The sequence below is a fragment of the Rousettus aegyptiacus genome, unplaced genomic scaffold, assembly GCF_014176215.1.
Source record: "Rousettus aegyptiacus isolate mRouAeg1 unplaced genomic scaffold, mRouAeg1.p scaffold_m13_p_5, whole genome shotgun sequence".
Taxonomy (NCBI): Eukaryota; Metazoa; Chordata; class Mammalia; order Chiroptera; family Pteropodidae; genus Rousettus; species Rousettus aegyptiacus.
This window is the reverse complement of record NW_023416308.1, coordinates 4,202,938-4,226,601: the sequence shown is the minus strand read 5'-3', so window position 1 is coordinate 4,226,601 and position 23,664 is coordinate 4,202,938. Positions and strand designations below refer to the sequence as shown.

The window sequence follows — 23,664 nt, the reverse complement described above, 5'->3', positions numbered from 1 at the left end:
TGCAAATTTGTTACAGAAATCATGACACTATACCTTTGAATACTTCAGCATTCATCATAAGGAGATTCTCTTATATAATCACAATACGATTATCTTACTGAGAGAATTTAACATTGATACAGTGTAATATATAGTCCATATTAAAAGTTCACCCACTGTCTCCATAGGTCTTTTAAAATTGCTGTTTTTTTTTTTTAAAAAAAAACTTAAATCTAATATCCAATCAAGGATCATCCATTAAATTTAGTTATCGTCTCTCTCTCTTTTTTTTGGCGGGGGGAGGGTGAGGAGTCAATGTTAGGAATGTTAGTTTATTTAAAAGTGATAGTCGAACAAAATATAGGAGGCCTAGTATAATTGGGTTTACTTTTTCTGTATGATAACTTTTATGACTTTTTATTTTGAAATAATTTCAAACTCACAGAAAATTTGCAAGGAGAGTATAAAGATTGCTCATGTACGTTCCACCCAGAGTCAGCAATTATTTTCGCTCTGCCATATTTACCTTGTCATTCTCTTGTCTACAAATATATACTTGTATGTTTTTATGAATCCTTTGAAAGTTAGTTGACTCACTTGTCTCTAAATACTAACTACAGCGTGCTTTTCTTATATACAAGTATCAAAATTAAGAAATGTAACATCGATACAATACTAGCCAAATTCAGAGTTCCCCAATTGTCTCAAGAATGTCCCTTACGCTTTTATTTATTTTTTTGAGAGGAACCAGCATCTAGTCGAGGAGCCTACATTGCATTTCTTTGCATCTCTTCAATCTTCTTTAATCTAGGCACTCTGCCTGGCACACACAAGTATTTCACAACAATTGACCTTTTCAAGGAGTTTAGGTCAGTTGTTTTGAAGAATATCTCTCAGTTAGGATTTGTTTTCCACGTTTGGAGTCAGGGACAACATGTTTGCATACTCTATCAGTGACAGTGTGTCCCTTTTCAGTGCAAATATCAAGGGGCACATGTCAAGACATGAAATTTCATTGTTTGGTTTTTAAGCTGGGTTGAAATTTGGGGAGCTTATTTTGCTAGTTGGGCAAATTGGTTATTGAGATGATTTTCTCGGCTGTTGAATGATAGTAATAATAATCCTGGTTTCAAGGTTGTTGAATTAAGACATGAAAGGCACTTAGAGCAGTGGCGAGTTGTAAGTGTTCGATAAATTATTTGTATTACTGTTATTTTTATCACTGATATTACCAAAATTTATAGAGACCCTAATATGTGAGAGGCACTGAGCCCAGCATTCAGTTCTTTACCCCTCCAGTACCCGGAACAGTAGACGGCACAGAGAAGACAGTCAACAAATATTTATTAGCAAAATGTCAGCTCTATGAATAGATTGTTATTAATAGGGATTAATTTACAGATGAGGAGACTAAGGCTCAGAGAGGTGATTTATCTAAGGTCCTCACATTGCACTAAGAGGCAAGTGATCAGATTTGAACTTTATAAAACGGGGGATAAGGAATCTGTGTGTTATAAAACCGCCAAGGGCTGTGTGGATGCGAAGAGCTGAATTGGATCGCCACACACACAGTGCTCTCTCATACGCAAACAGTTGGCACTCAATAAATGTTGCTTGAATGAATGAGGAAAGAAAATGAGCCGGTTGCAGAGAAATCACCAGCCTTGGCCCGGTCTGCCTGCCATACTACCGCAAGCTGAATCACTATGGTACCACGTGTTCCAACAGGGTGTGGCTTCCGGTGGCCCCGCCCACGGACGAAGCCACGCCCCTCGCTCGCCCCGCGTTCGCGGACCGCCTTGGTGTTTTGGCCCGCGGGCGGAGCCGTAGTCATAGTCTCCTCGGGCGTCCGCAGCTGGGAAACCGGGTGTTCAGAATCCCGGGCGGAGGTCCAGGATGTCGGAGAAGGAAGGTAGGCAGAGCGGCAGCTCCCCACAGGCCAGTGCGGTGACTGTCAGCGACATCCAGGAGCTGATACGGCGCAAGGAGGAGATCGAGGCGCAGATCAAGGCCAATTATGACGTGCTGGAGAGTGTGAGTGTGGGCGCGGGGCTCCCGGGCGGCGTGGGGGGCACCCCAAGGCCTCCTGACTCGGCACTCCTGACCCGCGGGACTGGGAGGCCGGTGCGGCCTCCGCTTGAGCGCCCAGCTGTGGATCTTTCCCTCCCTCGGAGGCCCCAGGCGCCGCAACTGCGGCCTCTGTCGGCCGCCGGCAGTGAGGCAGTAACGTTCGTAAGAACGAAGAACAGTGTCCGTAACATCGCAAGCGTTTGTGGAGCTGGGCGCTGTTTTCCGTGCTTCACATTGGTGAGCTCATTTAATCCTCGCAGCAACCCTATTATTTCCCCCATTTTAGGCACGAGGAAACAGAGGCGTTATTTCACTTAGAGCTGCCTGCGACCACAGCGCTAATAAGTTTGCAGAGGCCGGGGAATTGATAATCCCCACCGTCACCAGTCTGTTCAAAGTTTACCAGGTGCCCTGTGCCTTGCTAACCACTTTATGTCAGAGCTTCGTAAACTTTAATGTGTATGTAAAATTCAGATTGTGATGGCGGCGGGGCACGTGGGAGCAGATGTTGTATTTCTGGCAAATTTCCCAGCGATGCTGATGCTACTGGTCAGAGTACTGAGCTTTGAGTTATAAGTAAGGCTCATGATCCTTATTGTGTAAGGTGGAAACTGAAGCTCAGAATGGGACAGACACTTGCCTTAGGGTCTTAGCTAAGAAGTGGCATTGGTGGGGCTAGTTCTGACTTCTGTCTGGCTCCAAAACTGACAGTTTTTCTTAAGCCACCTAGTGTAAAACCACAAATCAATTGCCAGAGAAGGGCAAATTAATTACATCTTACATAGGGCAGATGGAATGCGTTTTAGGTGATGGGAGTAAGATGAAGTATCAGATAGAGGCCAGGGTGCTGCCTGTATGCCTGATGGGTGCTCGTTATGAAGGGAAGTCACTTGCTCAAAGTCACAGAGTGGGATTTAGAGCTCAGGCCTGCTGAATTCAGAACCTGTGCTTTCAAGTGTTCTGCCAGCAGCTTCTTAAACTCAGTTACTTTCTACCAGGAGCAGGATGCTGTATCCATATACTTCCTGTACTGTTATTCTCTTCGTTTTTCTTTAAGCTGACCCACTTTGTCACTTAAATAAATTTACTTTAAAAGGAAATTTTATAATTCTATGGCATATGAAAAATTGAGAATCTTGCCCCTTAAATATGAGAAAAATAACACATATCAAGGTGACCCATCTAAATGTCCAACAATTGATGAATAGATAAATAAAATGTGATCTCTCCATACAATGGGATATTATTCAATAAAAGGAATGGAGTGCTGATCTGTGTGTACCGTGCATGAACCTTGAAAACATGATGCTAAGCGGAAGAAGTTCATCACAAAAGACCACATATTTTGTGATTCCATGTATATAAAATATCCAGAATAGGCAAATCCATAGACAGAAGGTAGCTTATTGGTTGCTGGGGCTGAGGGGAGGAGGGGATGGGAGTGATGGCTGATGGGTCTGGGGTTTCTTTTTTGGACCGTGATGAAGATGTTCTAAAATTGATTGTGATGATGGTTGCACAACTCTGTGAATATTCTAAAAACCACTGAATTATACACTTTAAATGAGTGGACTGTATGGTATGTGACTTTTATCTCAATAAAGCTGTTAAGAACAAAATAGAGAGGCTCAGAGATAGCAGGTGATCTGTAGGTGATGTAAAGCCCAGCCCCAGATGGAGACTTTCTCTTTGAAAGAGATTGAAGATAATTGGAAAGAAGGTAAGTATTTTAGATTCAGGCTTATTTAATGCCCTGTGGGTCCCAGCTTTGGACAGCAGTACTTTATGTGGTATAGAGTCTGGAAGCCAGTCAACTCTCAGTCATTGTGGGAGGGCTGGAGGCAGACACAGGTCTGTAGCCCCTGGCGCATTTATGTGGTCTCTATAGGGAGTACTGCGGTAAAGGAAGGATATGGGGTCCCCTGCTCCCAGCAGGAAATAGTGTAACCCAGAGGCTCCCAGAGACAAAAGAAGATGAACTAATGGAATCTCTCTACCCAGTACCTGTGTACCCTGGGCATGGTAAAGCCACTCTCTGCCTCGGTCCTCACGTGGCCTTCTCTCTGCATCTCTGTGTCCCGGATGTCCCTCTCCTTTCTCTTATAAGGATATCCGGCATTGGGTTTAGGGCCCATCCTAAATCTAGGACGATCTCACCCTGAGATCCTTAACTACACCTGCGAAGACCCTCTTTCCAAGTAAGGCCCCATTCACTGTTCCTGGGCGTTAGGGCTTGGACATCCCTTTTGGGGGCCGCTATTAACCCCACTGAGCATGTTCCTGGCTTCACGCCAAGCACTCCACATGGGTCAGCTCATGGATTTCACAGGCAGGAAGGGAGTGAGGGTCAATATGCCCATTTTATAATCAAGGACGCTGAGGCTTAGAGAGGTGAAGGCCTTAACCAGGGGCCCCCAGACCCGATGCGGCAGAATTGAGATCTAAGCTGCCTAGTCGATGGCAGAATCCCTGTCTTGCGCCATGGTCATCTGACACCTTTCATTGTTTTGTGCATCATACTCTGACTTGTGTAGGAAAAGACTTCAAAATATTAAAGCAACTTTATTGTTTCAAATAGGGAATACATTTTCATGGTCAAAATTCAGAGTCTGCAAAAGGATTTGAAAGGAAAAGTCTGTCTCCCTCTCCTGTCCTCAGCTACCTAGTTTCTCTCCCCAGGAGGCAACTGGTGATATCACTGTGTCCTTTCAGGGGAGAAAGCCTCTTTGAAATTCAAGCCCTTTTTGATCTCTTTTATATTCAGAAAACCAAAGTTCCGCCACAGCTGGGTGCTTTTAGGGGTTTTCACTCCCCTCCAGCTTCCAAGGCCGCTGGCCAGGTGTCAGCTGCTGGAGGCCAGGAGTGAGTCGGGGAGGAGGCTGGCCTTGGGGTTGATGCTCAGAAGAGTCTTCAGTTTTATCAGCACAGCTCTAACTTCAAACAAGGAGGCTGATTCCTGCATTACTTGTGTTATTCGAAATTACAAAACAGTGCCCACCTGAGAGGGTGGTTGTGAGCGCATGTGGGTAAAGTACCTGGTCTGTGGTAAGCGTCAATTTATGGCAGCTTTTGTTACTGTCACCTTTATTATGACTATGAAAGAAAAGAGTCTGGAGAAAGAGGTCTCCTACCTGCGCAGTCTTTCTAACTGCGTTTCTTCTCTCCAGCAAAAAGGTGTTGGAATGAACGAGCCACTGGTGGACTGCGAGGGCTACCCCCGGTCCGATGTGGACCTGTACCAAGTCCGGACCGCCAGGCACAACATCGTCTGTGAGTGACCCTCGGGGAGGGGGCGTCCCCCGCCTCGGAGGGGACGTGAAAGGCACACGAATGAATCACCAGTGTTCCATGTGACCTGCTTCCCTCTCTTCTGCTTTGATGTGATTATCTCATGTCCCCATTGGAGGACGAGAGCTCAGGGAACGGGTTAGACTCAAGGGGTCTCTATTCGTGGTTTCAGTTTTCGTTTTGTTTCTGAGAACTCTACTCTTTGTGGAAACTTTAGTGAAATAACAATAGAAACCCAAGTCAAACGTGGCTTACAGTCCTAATCAGATCAATTCTGCGTTAGGAAACATGCTTAGCTGCTAATGATTGCGGCCAAGGAACAGAGGGAGAATAGAGGTTGGGCAGTGTATTCGTTTTTTGTTTCTGCTGTAACAAATTACTACAGACTTAGTGGCTTCAAACGTCGCAAATTTGTTATCTGATAGTGTCACAAGTGAGATATCCAAATGGGTCTCACTGGGCTAAGATCAAGGTGTGAGGCGGGGCTCCGTGTTCCTTCTGGAGGTGGCAGGGGAGAGCCTGTCTCCTTGCTTCCGGAGGCCATCCACATTCCTTGGCTCGTGGCCCCTCCTTCAAAGCCGGCAAAGGCACCTCTGCAGCCTCCCATCCTGGGATCACGTCTCTGTCACGCTTCACCTCCCTCTTTCACTTATAAAGACCCTCGTGATTGCATCGGGCCCACCACCTGGGTAACCCAGGAGTCTCTCTCCGTTTCAGGGTCCTGAACTTAATCACATCTACGAAGTCTCCTTTGCCACGTGAAGTTAACGCAGTCCCAGGTTGGGGGTTAGGACGGGAGCATCTTTGTGGGGCTGTTATTCACCCTCCACAGCAGGGTGACCAGCAGTCACCAACAAGTCACGTTAGAGGGACTTATCGTCTCCTTTTTCCACTTTGTGACTTCCGTTACCAGTTTGAATCCTGACTCCATCTGCAGCATGTTTTGGTATAAAGCCACGCTTCACGGTGAGGGTGCAGGTGCCCTTGGGTGGGACACAGCTTACAATGCCAAAGCTGCAGTTTTCAGAGCCACAGTGTCATCATAGAACTTCTGAGAGCATCGTTTTTCCTTGAAGATTTTGGGGACGGAAGCATATGCCATTTTTATAATAAAGCAAATAGGAAGACACAGAGTAGGGAAAAACCATGTTGAGATGATCAGACTGGAGGGAAATTTGGGGCTTTTGCCTTAAACTTGAGATTCCTGAGGGATGCAGCCCACTTGCTCCCCCAGTTAGGAGGGTTCTGAGGGAAATTTGAGAGGTTCTCACCCGCAGCATGAGGGAGGGTGCCGACTTTTTTCCCCAATGGTTAGCCTGATGTTCCAACATTTATTACTATTATTATTATTTTAATTTTTGAATTAAATTTATTGGGGTAGTGTAGTATTGATTAATACCATTATATAAGTCCCAGGTGTACAATTTCATAATACAACGTCTGTGTACCTACTCGTACGCTCACTGCCCAGTCTTGTCCCCTTCCGTCCCCATATATTCGATTCCTTTTCCCTTATTTGTCCTCCCCCCACCCCCTTCCCCTCTGGCAACCACCACTCTGTCGTCTGCATCTTCGAGCTTTTCTGTCGCTTTTTGTTTTAAAACCCGCATATGAGTGAAGTCATCCTGTTCTCATTCTTTTCCATCGCCTTATTTCGTGTAGCGTGATCCAGCACCATTTGTTTAACAGTCCATTCTTTCTCCATTAATTTGAAATGCTAGCAGTCTTACAGATTAAATCTTTAGACCTGCTTATATCTCTTTCTGGGCTTTTTGCCCTGTTTTGTTGACTGTTTCTTTGGGTGCCAATATCACATTTTCTTAATGATTTTAATATACTTGAGAATCTGGTCGCGCAATTCCTTCTTATCGGTTTTCTTTTGAAAAACTATTCTCACAAGTTTTTTATTTTTAAAACTAGGCTTTATTTTTTAGGACAGTTTTAGATTTACAGAAAAATCAGGAAAATAATAGAGAGATCCCATATACTCTATACTCAGTCTTCCCTGTTATTAATATCTTACATTAGCATGCCACATTTATTAGAATCGCAAGTTTGTTTTTGAAATAATGCCTCGGAAACATTTTGTGCAGGAAAAATTTTTTTTTTTAATTCTGATCACAATTCGATGTATTGTAAATAAAGTCATTCATTCCAAACCCAATAGCTGTAGATGAAGTCCCTACTGTGTGCCAGGCTCCTCATGGAGTTCGTCGCCTGCGGGCCGTCTTTTCCAGTCAGAGGGTGACCGTGTGTTGTACATCGATGCCGTGTGAAGTCTTCCTGCCCACGCGTGTGTGTCTTCACTCGCTCAAACCTGGGTTCTTTTCTCACGTCTGCTCCTTTGGGTCGGGTACCTGCGTCTCATGGTGCCTGAGGGCCTTGCCGGTCCCTGAAGTGACAGAGGCAGGGAAACCAGGTCAGGTGGCCGGGCACGCTCACAGTGGAAGGCACCTGGAGAGTCTGAAAGTCTGTGACGCACAGGTGGTAGACGGGGATCGGTGGGCAGTGCCGACGGCTCGGGCTTCTGAACGGGGACTGCGAGTGCCCCGTTCTGCGTAAGGTGTGGAATCCACGGCAGTAGAAGTTGCTTTAGGTTAAAAAGAAGTTAGGAAAATGTCAGCCGCTATGCCGGACTGGCCACAGACGTGACTTATTTGGCTGGCATGGTGCTTCACGACAGTTTGAATTTGCCATCAGTACTGAAACAACTCAAGGATTTCACCCCTAAGCTCCTGACTTCAGCTTTTTCTCCCGTTACCCCTCCCAGACTGAGTGCCGGCAGCCGTGTGTTAGGAGACGTGGGCGTCAGTTTTCCTCCGGGAGGCGTTAAGAGAAAAGTGAAACCCCGCATTTCGTTCCCTCGTGTAACGGCCGTGTGTCCCTCGTGTGCCTGGAGCGCGTGGCCAGGGGAGGCTCCTGCCCGCCTTTCAGGGCCCAGCTGGGGCAGCGCTGGCTTTGGGTGGCCTTCCCGCATCCCCGGGCCCGCATCGCAGCCCTCAGGTGCCGTGTTTCCCTCGCTCCTTTCCTTGCTGTGCTGTGAGCTTCGTGCGGGGGCTGCTCCGTCCGCTTCACAGACTGGCCCCCGGCCTCCAGCCCGTGTCTGGCCCAGAGGAAGGGCTCGCGGGACACTGAGTGAGTGACGGTGGGAGCCCTCTGCCCTCGGCTGCCTCCCTCGGCCCCTGACGCGGCGTTCTCCTCCCAGGCTTGCAGAACGACCACAAGGCGGTGATGAAGCAGGTGGAGGAGGCCCTGCACCAGCTGCACGCCCGGGACAAGGAGAAGCAGGCCCGGGACACGGCCGAGGCCCGCGAAGAGGCCCTGAGCCGCGACCGGGGCCCGCGCGAGGGCCTCGGGCCCCCGCAGGCCTTCGCCAGAGTGAACAGCATCAGCCCCGGCTCTCCCGCCAGCATCGCGGTAAGCCAGGGCCCGGCCACCTAAAGCTCACCCAGCGGGTGCTGCGGGTCAGGTAGCCTCGGGTGCTGCAGCCTCACTTCGCTGACCCGTCCAGCAGACACGGCCCGAGGCCCGCTGCGGCCCAGCCTCGTGCTGGCACCGGGGTTTTGGAGAGGAGTCCACCCCCGCTGTCCCCGTATTGTCCATCACCGCGGTCGGGTTGAGAGGCAGGCAGGTTCAGCTGGGCGCTGAGTAGTAGACATGAACATGACAGCAGCTCCCGCTCACTGGGCCCCTGCCTTGCGCTGGGCGTCCTGCCAAGTGAGCGTGTTCGAAAAAGTTTTAAACAGCTTTTTTGAGATATAATTCACATACATAAAATGTACCCATTGTAAAGTATACAGTTTCGTGGCTCTCAGTGTATTCCCAGACCTCTGCATTCATCATCACAGTCGATTTTAGAGAATTTTGATTTTCCTAAAAGGGATCCCTGTACTGATTAGACCCTTCCCAGCCCCATCTCCCCCAGCCCCCAGCCCCCGCTTTCTGTCTCTATGAAATCGTCCATTCTAGACATTTCATACACATGGACTCATACAACATATGGTCCTTTGTGACTGGCTTCTTCCAATTAGTATCGTATTGTCAAGTTTATCCATGTTGGAGCATGTATCTCTATTCCGTTCCTTTTTACGGCTGAGTAATATTCCATTGTATGGCTAGGCCACATTTTGTCTATCCATTCATGAGTTAATGGCCTTTTTGGTCTCCATTTTTTGGCCATTATGAATGATGCCACTATGAACATCATGTGCAAGTTTTTATGTGAAAACACATTTGAGATTTAACCCCACAGCCACCTTCTGCACTAGGTACTAATCTTTACCCCGTTTCACCCATGAGGACGAGCCTCGAAGACTGAAGTAGCTTGTGCCAGGACACATAGCTCTTAAGAGGTGGAACTGGGTCCTGCATCCAGGTCCCGCTGGTCCTCTTATGACCACAGGACTGTGAGTTACACACCCGTATCCACAGCATCCAGCACAGTGGCCCATGACAAATATGGGTTAAAGGGATGAATGGATTGTGGCTGTGTTCTCAGAACAAAAGGGTCACACTAGTCCTGGGTCAGTCTTGTGCCTGTGGCTGCTTGTTTGGGGGCTTCTAGGGCAAACGTCTAAATTCTGACCCCTGGACAAAGCAGGCGCAGACTGGCTTGCCTCTTCTTGCCCTTGAACCTGAGCCAGGACACCAGAGAGCAGCGTTTGGCTTTTCCCCGCGTGTCTCAAGGCCTCCGCAACGGTCCAGCTTTTATCAGACACTGGGCAGACCGTTCGCCTTCTAGATCTGCACTGGAAGGAGCCTCCTGGAGGAGGTGGCTCCATCCACCGGATAAGGTGTCTAAATCCCCGACTGCTTCGCCTTTGTCCCCTGTAGAAAACAAGCCCTCGACCTTGACGGTGAATCGGGTATGGAGGGGTAAGGAACACCAGAAGCACATTTAACCCCTAGCCTGGTTTTCCATTTCTCTTCTCTCTGTAGGGTCTGCAAGTGGATGACGAGATTGTGGAGTTCGGCTCCGTGAACACCCACAATTTCCAGTCACTGCAAAACATTGGCAGTGTGGTGCAGCACAGTGAGGGGGTGAGTCGGGGGTTACGTGGCATCTGGTCAGCGGCCCTACAATTGCCCGGGCCAAGACACGTTGATGGGAGCCTTTGACGGCTGCCGTCAAAGTGCTGTCACTCAGGCGCGGTGCCCGCTGGGCCTGTGCACTCGCGGGTCCCTCTGCCGAGAATGCTTTTCCTCGCTCATGTCCCTCGTCCCCCCTTACCTCCCTCACCTTGCGCAAGTGACACCTCAGCGAGGCCTTTCCAGCCACCCTATCGGCTCCCTGTCCCGTTTCATTAAGCAGCGCGGCTCAGAGATCCTCCTCCTTCGGCGCCTGCCTCGTGCTTCCCCGCGGCGCGAGCCCCGCCGAGCGAACGGCCCGCAGCTTGTCCGTCCGCTGCCCCGTCAGCGGACACGTGCCGTTTCCCGTTTCACGCCAGTGTGAACGGCCCCGTTTGCTTGTTCACAACTGTGGACACCCATGGGCTCATCTTGAGAAAGAAAAGAGCTACAGGCTCTCAGTCCGTGCACACTTAAAGTTTTAATAGGTAATCTGAAGCAGTCTTACTAATTGATACCGAGTGTATCGCCCCGTCGGTGGTGCTCCGTATCACGTATCATCTTCCAGTACCTTTGCTAACGTGTTTTAATCAGTATTTTCCTGATTACCGATGAGGTTGAGCATCCTTTTACATTCTCATTAATGTTTTTGTATTTGCATTTCTGTGAATTGTCTGTCTTTTCCCATTTTTTTTTCTACTGGATCATTTGTCCTTTTCCAAAATCGATTTGTAGGAACTATGTATATTCTAGGCATTAAACCCTTGCCAGTTTACATGTTGCATATATTTCTCCTGGTTAGCTCCTTGTCTTTTAACTTTGTTTATGGTGACTTTGATTACTTGAAAGGTTTTTTAAAAAACACGTTTAGACATCCATTTTTGTTGAATTTATTAGTAGTGCATTAATAAGTGGTGTCCTTCCCTGCTAAAACCGAAGAAACATGGGGCAGTCAGTGCACGGTAGCACAGTATTATTCAAGCAGTAGTATATTAGAACCTGATGTGTGTGCATTTTGATGAATTCAGTCCTTAAAAATATAATAAGAATTGGAATTCAAAATTGGCTACAGCTCTCCACTTTCTGGCATAATCATCTCAGCTCATCTCTTACGGCACCCTAACAAAAGCGTTTTTGGTGAAGATTCATACTTTGCAGGTGGAAAACGGAGCTCAGAGTCCACAGAAATTTATTTACTAAAGGTTTTGGTTACCAAGCGAAACCTTCAGTTTAACCAAGAATTCTGGGTTTGTCTCGCGCCCACTCGGGTCCTGCTCATCCACATGTGACTCATGAGAAGGCGGGCGTCGGGCCAGGAACAGTTAGCCGGGGCCTGGGTCCCCACCAGAGGTCAGGCCTTCATTCCCACAGTGACACTTTCACTGAGTCTGTATGTGTGTGGAAGTTTCAAATTTTGATTTTGTGAAATCCATCAGTATTTTGCTTTGTAGCTTTTGCATTTTGTGTCTGCCTAAAGAAGTTCTAGTACTTTTACAGTTTAGTCTTTGTTTTTTCTTCATCTGGAGTTTATCTTTTATTTTTTATAATTTTATTGAGGTATAATTCACATACCAGACAGTTCACCCTTCTAAAGTGCATAATTCAGTGGTTTTCAGTATATTACGCATCCATCATTACATTTGGTTATAGAACATTTTCATCGCCTCATACTGAAACCTCATACACACTTGTGGTCCCTGCCCATTCCCCCCGTGCCCCCCAATCCCTGGAAAGCACTAAACTACTTTACATCTGCACGGATTTTCTCATTCTGGACATTCATAGAAATGGGAGGACCCTACAATATGTGATATTTTGTGACTGACTTCTTGTACTTGGCATGATGTTTTCAAAGTTTGTATTGTAGCATGTGTCGGTACTTCATCCCTTTTTATGGCTAGCCCATTGTTTGGATAGACCACGTTTTATTTACCCATTCGTCAGTTGATGAATATTTGGGTCGTTTCTAATTTTTAGCTATTGTGAATAATCCTGCTAGGAACATTCATGTCTAAGTTTTTGTGTGGACATTTGTTTTCATTTCTCTTGAGTTCATTTCTGCGAATGGCGTGAGGCACCAAACTTAAATATCCCCCCCCCAAAGGATAGTTGTCCCAGAACCATTTATTGAATAGTTAATACTTTACTCGCTCATTGATATCACCTCCAGTTTTACATATCGAATTCCTGTCTGCGGGACTCTTTATTCTGTTTTGGCCTCTTTTTTTCTGAACCTTTCTTGGCTCCCCTGGAACAAATCTATTTTTCTGCTTCCCTTTTTCCCTTTACCATAAAGGGTGTATTATTTTTCGATTGATGGGTAAAAAAAAAAAAAGATCCCCAAAATCAGTAGCTTAAAACCACAAACATTACCTCACAGCTTCCGAGAGTCGGGCACCCCGGGGTGTGTTAGCGGGGCGGTTCTGGCGTAGGGTCTCTCTTGAGTTTGCAGTCACGATTTTGGCAGGGGCTGCGGTCATCCGGGTCTTGACTGCTTGCTGCCCTCCTGGCATGGCGGCCGGCTTCCCCCAGTCCTTGAAGACGCCCTTCTTCACTTGCACTTGATTCTGTCCATTAGAAGTGACTCACTAAGGTCAGCCCACGCTCTAAGGGAGGGGAATTTGCCTTCACCTCCCGAAGGAAGGAATAGCAAAGAATTTATGAGCATATTCCCAAACCACCGCCTGGGGTCTCTATTTTGTCCCCTTGCTCAGCTTCCACCTGTCTGTTTTCTTAGAGCGGCTCCTTTTGTCGCCATTTTATTTACTCGTCCTCATGGTAATGTGCCTTTCTTGCCCCTTTACTGTTCCGTCGTCATTTTAGTGAGGTTTCTGGAGGTGCTACCGATGCAGGTTCACTCTGTTATGTCCACTCAAGGTCTCTCCTTGTCACTCTTCTTCTGTAAGGAAGTCACAGAGCAGTTCCATCATCCCCCCAAAATGGCTCCGTATCCTTTTGTGATTAACCTTCCCCCAGCCTCACCGCAGGATGATTATTGATCTGCGCGCCATCCCTATAGCTTACCTTTTCCAGAACATCCTGTAAATGAAGCCGCACAATAGTCATGGCCTTTTAAGTCTGGCCTCTCTCCCTCCGTACTGTACGCCTGAGGTGCCCCACGCTGTCGTGCGCATCCATAATCTGTCCGCTCCTTTTCATGGCTGCATTGTGCTCCACTGGGATGAATCCCACATTGTCGATCCATTTACCCTGGGATATTTAGGTCATTTCCAGTAGTCAGTGATCACTGTTTTTTAAATTTTTTTTTTCCTAATTAAGTGTATTCTTAGGCTCCTTATAGGTCTGTAAATCCATTTTTTTAATTGCGGTGTAATGGACATATAACATCATGTTAGTGTCAGGTGTATTTGCATAGATTGTGAAACGGCCACCACAATAAGTCTAGTTACCCATCCATCACCACGCATAGTTGCGACGTTTTATTTTCTTGGGTTGAGACCTTGGAAGATCGACTCTCTGACTTAGCAGCTTTCGGACACGCAGTACGGTGTCGTTACGTGCTGTGATGCGCAGCACGGCGACTAGAGTTAGTAACGCTGCGTTAACCAGTCTTCACAAACGTAGTCGTTAGATGTTTTTTAGCAACAGAACCTTCTCTTCAAATGAAACTTCCTGGGGAATTCCAGTATATCAAACAGATAGCAGGTGAGCTGCTGGGATGGGCGCCGGAGGGCCTCACCCCGCAAGGCCCTGCGGCCCCCGGGAACCAGAGCCCGGCTTGAGAGTCAACGCCCTGAGTTTCCGTGGTCTGCTCCGTGAATTAAAAAAAAATCATAAACCCCCCCACCACATTATATTGTTAGATATTTAGGTGGTTTCCAAGTTTTGGGAAACCTAGAAATTAATGCTCTTACAGACATCTGTTTCTTTAGATAACTTTCTAAAGGTGAGTTTCTGGATCAAGTGCGTGCGAGTGTGTTTGTGTATGTATAAATATATGTATTTTCAAATGTATGTATTTTCAAAGGAAAAATCTTAAAATTAAAAAAATCGTCTACTATAAAAAAATGCATATTTTATTCAGGCATAAAAACGAACAGAGGACGGACATACTATAGCGTGGTTGAACCTTGAAAGGATTTGCGCTAAGTGCAAGGAGCCAGGTACCAAGGGCCACATGTTAGAGAATTCCATTTATGCAAAATGCCCAGAATAGGCAAATCTACAGAGACGGAAGGTAGGTTAGTGGTTGTCGGGGGCCGGGGGAGGACATGGCAGGGAGTGACTGACAGCTGATGGGTACGGGCTTTCTTTTTGGATGGTGAACATTCTGGAACTAGATAGTGGCGATGGGGGTGCAAATCTCCGGATATAGTAAAACCCACTGAATTATGTACTTTATTTATTTTTATATACTTTAAAATGATGAGTTTTACTGTATGTGAATTATATATCGATGCTAATAAATATTTAGTCTAAAAAAGTCATCCCGTGCGAAGTGTTTCAAGCAAGAGTGAAAGTCTCAGGTCCATCCCTCCAGGATTCTGTTTGAACCCTGGGCAAGGTGCTGGCTCTGCAACAGGGAACAGAAGAGATCAAGACAGGGTCCTTGCCTTGGGGGCACTTTGGTGGGGAGGCGAGCATTAATCATGCAACCTCGGATATGTAATTACGCACCGTGATGAGTGTTACGAGGGAAAAGTTCAAGGGAGCTAGGAGAGCAAATAATGGGGTCTCAGTTTAGTCTGGGGTTGAAGAATGTTCCTAGGACGTGACTCGTAGGAGATAAAAGTTTATCAGGTGGGGAGACTGGGGCGGGGGGTGCAGGGCCTTCCAGCAGAGAGTGGCCCTGAGGCGAGGGACAAGAGAAGGCTGTTTGGAACCCAGTTTTTCCCCTGAGGAGCAGTTGGGAGCCAGGCACACTCCCCAGCTGGAGAGTGACAGATGTCAGCCGCTTTGTGTCTTGAAAGGATTTCTCCGCATCCTCGGTAGAGAGCTGCCTGGGAGGCTGACAGAGTCTCAGCTGCTCGGTCAAGACGTGACGGTAGCTTTGACACACGGGTTCCAGGTGGAAGGAAGTGAGCAAATGAGAAAGACATTTAGGGTGTAAAATAGGCCTTAACACGACACCATGTCAAGGATGAAGGCTGTCATTTCCAGAACCGGAAGCACCTTGGCGTGTCCCTCACACTTCTTCTCGGTCTGTAGTGACTGCTTTTTGAAAAAGACACAAACAAGACGTACTCTACATACTATTCTAGTTTCCTGCCCTGCGAAGGGGTTTCCACCTCAGTGCGCGTCTGTCTAACCACATTCTGCGGCCCGGTTCGCCACCTTTTATTTAGCCAGCCCCCATGCCGGACACATAGGCCGTTTCCGTTGTTTGGCTGTCGCAGACAATGGCGTAGTGAACATTCTTGTCACGTGTGAAGGTTTCTGTCAATTACTGGATCAAAGGCAATGTACATTTACAGATTTTAAAAAAAAATAATTTATCTTTCCGTTACAGTTGACATACTCCTCCGCCACCTTGACCAGAATCCCAGCATGTGCAGATTGGATAGAGGTTCTGTTCTCTTACTCCAAACTACTAGTACCTTCTCTCTCGGGAGTAACCCTCATTAACAATTTTTTGTATATATCCTAGAAAAGTTTGTATGCGCCAAGCAACACATATGTCCATTTAGAAAGTACATTCAAGTGGGTTCATGCTTTGCTGTTTTTTTTTTTTTTTTTTTTTTTTTACTAAAATTGCTTCGTTCTCTATATGTTTGAACAATACCTAATTGAGGGATATTTTGGGTGTTTTCAGTATCTAAATTTATAAACAGTCCTGGAATGGAACATTTAGTTCATATATCATCTTGTACTTTTGCAAAATGTGTCTTCCATGCAGCATTTAAAGATTTTTTGGGGAGGAGAGCGATTTGCTTCTGCAGGAGGATGGTACCCACGAGCAGCCCCGCCGGCTGCCCCAGGAGTGCCACGCCCCCCGCTCTCTGCCCGGCTGCAGGACTGTTACGCTTGACATAAGCAGGCGTTCTTACCGGTCTGATGGGAAAAAAGCGGCACCTCAGCATTTGAGCCTGAATCTCTCTGAGTGCTAATGAAGTTGAACAACAACAACAACAAAATGAGCTTATTTTCCTTTCCAGAAGCCCCTGAATGTGACGGTGAACCGCAGAGGGGAGAAGCATCAGCTCCGACTCGTCCCCACACGCTGGGCTGGCAGAGGCCTGCTGGGGTAAAGTGCCTGTTCCCACGCGGTCATTCCTCATTCCGCAACGCAGTGTCCGATGAAGCTGTGGGGAGCGGGGGTGGGGAGTTGGGGGGTTATTGGGAAGTGACGGGAACCGTCAGCTCACCCACAGAACTCATGATAAACCCTTGGGGCAGGAGTGAGATTGCAGGCGTTGGGTGGAGGGAGGCCCGTTCTCTCGGTTCTCTCATTAACTGGGCACGTGCCACCCTGAACGCACCTGATGATCTCGTCTGGTCTCGGAAGCTAAGCAGGGTCGGGCCTGGTTAGCACTTGGATGGGAGACCACCTAGGAAGACCAGGTGCAGTGGGCGTTAATAAACAGAGAGAATGAAAGAACGAAGGCGAAAAGCTCGGAAGGGCTCACCTTCCGATCTTCCTGAGTGGAGCCACCGGACTCACGCTGTCCCTTTCCTCTTTTTCTTCCAGCTGCAACATCGTTCCTTTGCAAAGATGATTGGCCTTGGGGAACAGTAACAAGAAGCCTCTTCCCTTGCCCTGGACTGTGGGGTCGAGTGGGATTTCTTCCTTTTCTCCCTAAAGCTTAAGGACCTGGAGGAGGCTGGAAGCCTGAACTTCTAGGTGGTGGAACCGCGGTGGCCTCCCAGTGTAATCTCGGGATTTAAGGCATCGTTAAAGGCCTGATTTGTGTTTAGGATCAGTTGCAAATTAGACCATGCCCTGTATGGGAATCTTCTGTGGGCAAATGGGCGGGAGTTATTCTGGCAGGTGCTGATGCGACTTTATTCTTTTTGGATTTTTTTTTTCCCCAAATAAACACAGTGTTACAGTACTGATAAAACCTTGTTATCACTCCAGCTGAATTTCTTGTGAACCTCTCAGACAAAGCTTAGACAGGAGTCGGAACAGCTTCATAGAAAGTTGGCCAGAGCAGAGGAACACTTGTGCCAATGTCACACTTGACCAGCACCTCAGGAACATCATGCTTCAGCGAGCGGGGTTTCTGAGCGTCAGGCTGCCCCGAGGCATCGCTGCTCTGGATACAGAAGTCACATCCTCCACAGTGGACCTCGGAGCCCCAGTGACTCTCCCTGAGAAGAGGGGAAGCAGGAGGGCCCCAGGCCGTCCAGCGCGGCACCAGCTTTCTGGTCCATAACCCACCAGAGGGCAGCAAGCCCCCGTCACTTCTAGAATAAAAACCTTGCACACTGGCTTCTAATTTGGCTTTCTATATTTGAACCTCCTTGCCGTGCCCTCAGATCAGCACCGCTCTGTAAAGGAAAGCGGGCTGGACGCCCCTGATGGGAACAGGCGGCGCGTGCGCATCCGACCCTCGGAAATACCAGTTCCTTCCTTCGATGTTCTCTTCGGCGTGGCCAAACGGGCTCCAGTGACTCCTAGCGACCCGGCTCGCTCCTTTTCTCTCTGCACTGCGTCACAGTGTTCATCCCCGGTCGGTGCGGACCACGTTCTCAGAGATCTGGCATGTTCTGCTGAGGCTCGCTCGTGTTCCTCGGCACTAGATTTGCTTGGGTGGGGTGCGGGTACTAGCTCGCCCCGACGGGTGTCGGTTTCGGGGTGTGCTTCCAGCCGTGGGTTCTCGTGCTTCCCCGGAGAGCCTTCCTGTTGTGTCTTCCCCAAACTCTTCTCCGGCGCGTCCTCACATGGTCCCCCTCTTGGGAGCCACAGATGTGCCACGTTTCCCAATGTTTGCTGTTTAAATTGTGTTCTGATTCCAAGTGTTTTCCAGTCTCTTTGCGTAAGACCTGTAATATAATAAACACAGCTTATCCTATTCAGTTTATCCCTCTTTTATGAGATCGTATGCATATTAATCAGCCAGCATGGGGGGGGGGGAGGGGGTCGGGAAGGATCTGTCACATTCTCCTAAAATGAGAACCACAAAGAATCTTCTGCATCAGCACCTTTGGCGGGTTTCCTGCCTGTCAGAGAAACAGGATGGATAGAAGCAGGATGGCTACATGTGCCCTCTTCTGTGAGGTTCTAGGGGTGGGTCATTTCGAGGTAGGAAGGTCCAAATGGATTTAACCAAACTGGTCTTGCAGAAACGTTTTTTGGTGAGTACGGCGAGGTAATGTGACCTATATGATATTTAACTTCAGTTAGCTAAAATTCTCTGCAGATCACGTAGTGCCCCGGTGAGGACAGATGTGTGTTAGACTGGGGGATTTGGGTTGCTTTTGGCAAAGAGAATTTTATCAAACAGTTCCTAGTGCTTCACTTAATCTTATTCAGCCTTCAGAAGGTCAAAATGGCTAGTACTGGCTGCAGTAGCTTCTCAGCGGACAGCGCCAGGGTTAAAAGGATGGGAGGAAAGAGGAAGGGGAGACCAGGAAAACAAATTTCACCAGGAGTCGCGTTGGTGCCTTTCCCCTGGGGGCCGGCAGGGGGCGCGCCGGCCACGCTCGCGGACGCTCTGTGAGCACGTGATCGCCGTTCACCTCTGGTTTTACCGCCCGTCGCCCACGGCGGTGGCGGTTACCATGGGGACGGGCTTGGGTGGCAACCGTAACTAGGGAGTCCGTGGAAGAGAGAGCTGCGGCAGCTGGAGGCCCGGGAAGGCGGCGGAGGGGTCCAGGCGGGGTTCAGGCGGGGTTCAGGCGGCGGGACGACTCTGGCCTTTTGACCGTCTGGGCGGGCGCGCTCTGTGAGTCAGGGGCAGAGCCCACGGGGGGACCCCGGTGGGGGCCCAGCAAGGCGGGGCCTGGTGCCTCGAGTGCGGCGGGGCCCGGGGCGGAGCAAGGGGCTGAGCGTGGAGATTCACCTGCAGAGTTTGGCGGTCGGAAGGGGCTCGTGCTAGCGGTTCTAGACTTGAAATGAATCTTTCAGGTGGGGGAACGGCGTCAGAGAGGTCTGCTTCTTACCAGTTGTGTGATCTTGAAAAAGTCACGTCACCTCTCAGGGCCTCAAGTTTGTGGTAAGGACTAAATGCAAGAGTATATTAAAAGGCTTTTATACTTTTTTAAACAGTGGCTACCATTTCTCGCATCCCTCCGCGATGAACTGTGTTGCGCATTTTACGTGGGTCATCTCATCTAATCTTCACAGTAACCTCAGAATTTGGGGTTACTTTTATCTGGCCTATGAGCAAAGTTAGACTTTGTGGGGTCAAGTGACTTACCCAAGGTTACAGAGCAAGTGAGCAGTGGAACTGGGCTGCTAGGAGAGGCTGATCGCAAAGCCCATGCTTTTCACCATGAAGCTAACCTTTCCTTAGTCGTATTAGAATCGTCGCTAATACCTGTGTTATACATTTTGCTGCCTTTGGGAATATGTTTAAAACGAGTTAAAGGGCTCTGAAGTTATTCCTAGAAAGACGAGGGGCCCTGGGATCCGTATTTTCAAGATTTGGGAAAGGTTTTCCCAGGAGTATGACATTGTTTTTATTCCCATGGAAAGAATCCAGAGCTGGTATTGCACATTTATTAATAGGGTAGTGCGCTAAGGAATCAAAATGGGAAACGGAGGGCCGCGCTGATTGTCATGGTCACATTTCTTTAGAGCAAAGTCCACAGAGAAGAATGTCAGATGCAGAGGAAAATCCACTAGAGGCAGAAGAAGATGGAGAAACAGAAATGGAAGAAGATGATGAAGAAGAAGAATATAATACAAATTATTATAAAGAGATAGAAAATATGCAACAGGAATCACAAGATGACACAGTAGCGTGGGGAGCCTCCCAGGAAGAGGAGGAGGGAGAGGAGGAAGGAGAAGAGCAGGAAGAGGAGGAGGAGAAGCCAGAGGAAGGAAAGGAGGAGGAGGACGAAGAGGAGAAGCCAGAGGAAGGAAAGGAGGAGGAGGAGGAGGAGAAGCCAGAGGAAGGAAAGGAGGAGGAGGAGGAGGAGGAGGAGAAGCCAGAGGAAGGAAAAGAGGAGGAGGAGGAGGAGAAGCCAGAGGAAGGAAAAGAGGAGGAGGACGAAGAGGAGGAGGAGGAGGAGGAGGAGGAGGAGGAGGAGGAGGAGGAGGAGGAAGCTGTCAGAGCAAGTGATTTGGAGGAAGATGCTAAAACAGTACAGGACGAGGCGGCTGCAGGGATTCAGGAAGAAACCACAGGGGAGCTCCAGGAACTCACCAAGTCCACCATCAGTTTGGAGAGGCTCACGCTGACTGATCGCCAGTCAGCCATGTCAGAAACTTTTTCAGTGAGTAGTCATTGTCATTCATTCATTCATAATCATTAATTGAATGCTTACTATATGCCAGGCTATGGGGATACAAAACCAAGTAAGACGCAGTCCATTCTCTAAAGGAGTTCTAGGGTGTGTGGGGAGGCAGACCCATAACTGAACATTATAGAACAATATACTAGTGACCGGTCGGCCTTTCGGAACCGACCAGTGCAACTTAGAATGACTTTGCTATTGCAGGTCTGCTGGTAGCCCAGGAATAAACCCAACATGCCCGTAATTTCTGTTATCTAAGCACAAAGTGTCCCAGGCTCCTTTTTAAAACACTTTGTAATTCCAAAGTGAGGCCAACACCGAGACTGGCTGATTAGGAAAAGAAAGGAAAATAAGGGAGAGAATGTAGCAGCAGCATGAACTGTATTTGGAATCACAATTTCTCTCTCTCTCTCTCTCTTTCTTTCTTATTTTTGTTCTTCTTTTTTTTTTTTTTAAAGCAAACCTATAGTACCAGTGAGTCAAAGCACTCATTACAATCAGAGCATCTAAGAAGCGTGGGCGCACAATTAGAATTTCTTGGTTTGGATCTAACCAGTTCTGAGGAGCAAGAGACGGATTCCGCAGAAAGATGGCTCTCAGATGAGCCTGGGGAGAAAACCAGCCAGATGCCCCAAGACGAACCGGAACCAGAAAGAGGAGGCTTGGAACCAGAAGGGGAGAAAAAGAAAGAAAAAACAGTAACCTACTTCATCGAGGAAAAAGAGTTCCAGCCCCAAGCCGTCGTCTCCAAGGACTCCCTGGTGTCCACCACCACCGAGGACATGCTGTTTCAAAAGAAAGACGGTGACAGCGTGTATCCCCTGGTAAGTGTAACGTGCTTTCGTCCCCCACCCCCGCCCCCCGCCCCCTGCGCTTTGAGAATGTGGACGGGGCAAGAGGGGACTTTTATGCATATGGGAAAAAATAGCACCAGGAAGATCCTTTTGAAACTAATAAGAGACTCGCGTCTTTTTTGTTTGTTTGTTTGTTTTAAACATCTGATAGACTGTATTTCTTTATTGTTAAAAAACATAACCAACGTGCAATATTATATTCATTTCAGGTGTACACCCTAGTTACTCAGCACTTACATAGCTCGAGAAGGGATCACTGTAAGTCCAGCAACCACGTGACACTGGGCATGCTGTCACAGTGCTATTGACCGCGTCCCCCATACTGCGCACCACATCCCCGTGACCGACTTGTTTTCCACGTGAAGATTTGAACCTCTTATTCCCCTTCCCCTACCCCCCACTTTCTAATGCTTTAATTACAGTTGACATTCAGTATTATTCTATATTAGTTTCAGGTGTACAGCATAGTGGTTAGACATTTATATAATTTACGAAGTGATCCCCGCTGACTGACTGATCCGGTCCCTGCCTGGCACTGTACATGTTTATAACCGTATTACCGACTGTATTCCCTTTACACCCCCATGACTTTTTTCGTAACTAGCAATTTGTACTTCTTAATCCCGGCTCCCTTTTCACCCCGTCCCCAACACCCCTCCCGCCCAGTAACCATTGCTTGTTCCTTGCATCTATGAGTCTGTTTCTGTTTTGTTTGTTCATTTATTTTGTTCTTTAAATTCCACATGTAAGTGAGATCATATGATTTTTGTCTCTCTCTGTCTGACTTATTTCACTTAGCATAACACTTTCCAGGTCCATCTATGTTGTTGCAAATGGTAAGATTTCATTATTATTTTTTATGGCCGAGTAATATTCCATTGTTTATATGTACCACAACTTCTTTATCCAGTCTATCAAAGGACACTTAGGTTGCTTCCTTATATGGCTGTTATAAATAATGCTGCACCAAACATAGATGTCATACATCTTTTTGAATTAGTGTTTTGGATTTCTTTGGATAAATATCCAGAAGTGGAATTGCTAGGGAGTTCTAGTTTTAGGGTTTTTTTTTAAATTTATTTTTTATTATGGCGTCATGGGTTAACGAAATCCAGTAAGTTTCAGGTGATTTTTAGTTTTTTGAGGAAACTTCATCCTGTTTTCCCCAGTGGCTGCCCCAGTTTGCAGTCCCACCAACGGAGCGTGAGGTTCCCCTTTTCTCCACATCCTCGCCGACACTTGTTGTTTGCTTGTTATTGATGACGGTCATTCTAACACGTGTGAAGTGACATCTCATTGTGGTTTTAATTTGCACTTCTCTGATGATCAGTGATGACGAGCATGTTTTCATATGCGTTTTGCCCATTTGTATGTCCTATTGGGAGAAATGTCTACTCAGGTCCTCTGCCCATTTTTTAATTGGATTGTGAGAATTTTGGGTGTTAAGTTGATGTGTTCTCTCTATATTTTGGATATTAACTCCTTGTAGATGTATCATTGGCAAAGATCTTCTCCCGTTCAGTAGGTTGTCTTTTCATTTTGTTGATGGTTTCCTTTGTTTGCTGTGCAAAAACTTTTTAGTTCGGTGTAGTCCTGTTTGCTTTTTTTTTCTTTTGTTTCCCTTGCCCAAGATGATAAATCAGAAAAAATATTACTAAGAGTTTACTGCCTTTATTTTCTTCTAGTTTTATGGCTTCGGGTCTTACATTTAAGTCTTTGATCCATTTTGAGTTTTTTCTTATATATGGTGTAAGATGGTGGTCTTCATTAATTTTTTTGCGTGTATCTGTCCAGTTTTCCCAACATCATTTATTGAATAGACTATTTTTTTACCCCATCGTATATTTTTTCTTCCTTTGTCACAGACTTAATTTACCGTACAGGGGTGGGGTCATTTCCGGGCTCTCTGTTCTGTTCCATTGATCTATGTGTCTGTTTTTATGACAGTACCATGCCGTTTTGATTACCGTAGCCTTGTTAGTATAGTTTGATATCAGATAGTGTGATACCTCCAACTTTGTTCCTTTTTCTCAAGATTGCT

General features: G+C 47.2%; 2 protein-coding genes across 3 annotated transcripts in view; both read left to right on the top strand.

The window, feature by feature from the left end:
- The first annotated feature begins 1,747 nt into the window (after positions 1–1,747).
- On the top strand, positions 1,748–18,380 carry PSMD9 (proteasome 26S subunit, non-ATPase 9). 2 transcript variants are annotated; one of them, XM_016153822.2, is made up of 7 exons: positions 1,748–2,013; positions 2,336–2,455; positions 5,217–5,319; positions 8,543–8,754; positions 10,276–10,377; positions 16,521–16,609; positions 17,054–18,380. In XM_016153822.2, exons 1-7 carry the CDS (start codon positions 1,876–1,878, stop codon positions 17,079–17,081), a joined length of 792 nt encoding a protein of 263 aa, XP_016009308.1. In that variant the 5' UTR covers positions 1,748–1,875; the 3' UTR covers positions 17,082–18,380. The 2 variants fall into 2 exon arrangements, with proteins under 2 accessions (XP_016009308.1, XP_016009309.1); XM_016153823.2 differs by lacking the exon at positions 2,336–2,455 and having other exon boundaries at positions 1,765–2,013.
- Positions 18,381–19,131: 751 nt separating this feature from the next.
- Positions 19,132–23,664, top strand: part of CFAP251 (cilia and flagella associated protein 251) — a 55,679-nt gene continuing 51,146 nt past the window's right edge. Inside the window, exons 1-5 of the mRNA XM_036221300.1 lie at positions 19,132–19,253; positions 19,436–19,523; positions 20,108–20,354; positions 20,547–20,748; positions 21,228–21,593. Coding sequence (XP_036077193.1) covers positions 20,128–20,354; positions 20,547–20,748; positions 21,228–21,593 — 795 coding nt within the window. The 5' untranslated portion in view covers positions 19,132–19,253; positions 19,436–19,523; positions 20,108–20,127. The remainder of the gene's footprint in view (positions 19,254–19,435; positions 19,524–20,107; positions 20,355–20,546; positions 20,749–21,227; positions 21,594–23,664) is intronic.

Coding starts and splice junctions, on each gene's coding strand:
- PSMD9 (XM_016153822.2), top strand. CDS start 1,876: ATGTCGGAGAAGGAAGGTAGGCAGAGCGGCAGCTCCCCACAGGCCAGT. Junction 2,014..2,335: donor ATTATGACGTGCTGGAGAGT/GTGAGTGTGGGC, acceptor CCCCCATTTTAG/GCACGAGGAAACAGAGGCGT. Junction 10,378..16,520: donor TGGTGCAGCACAGTGAGGGG/GTGAGTCGGGGG, acceptor TTTCCTTTCCAG/AAGCCCCTGAATGTGACGGT.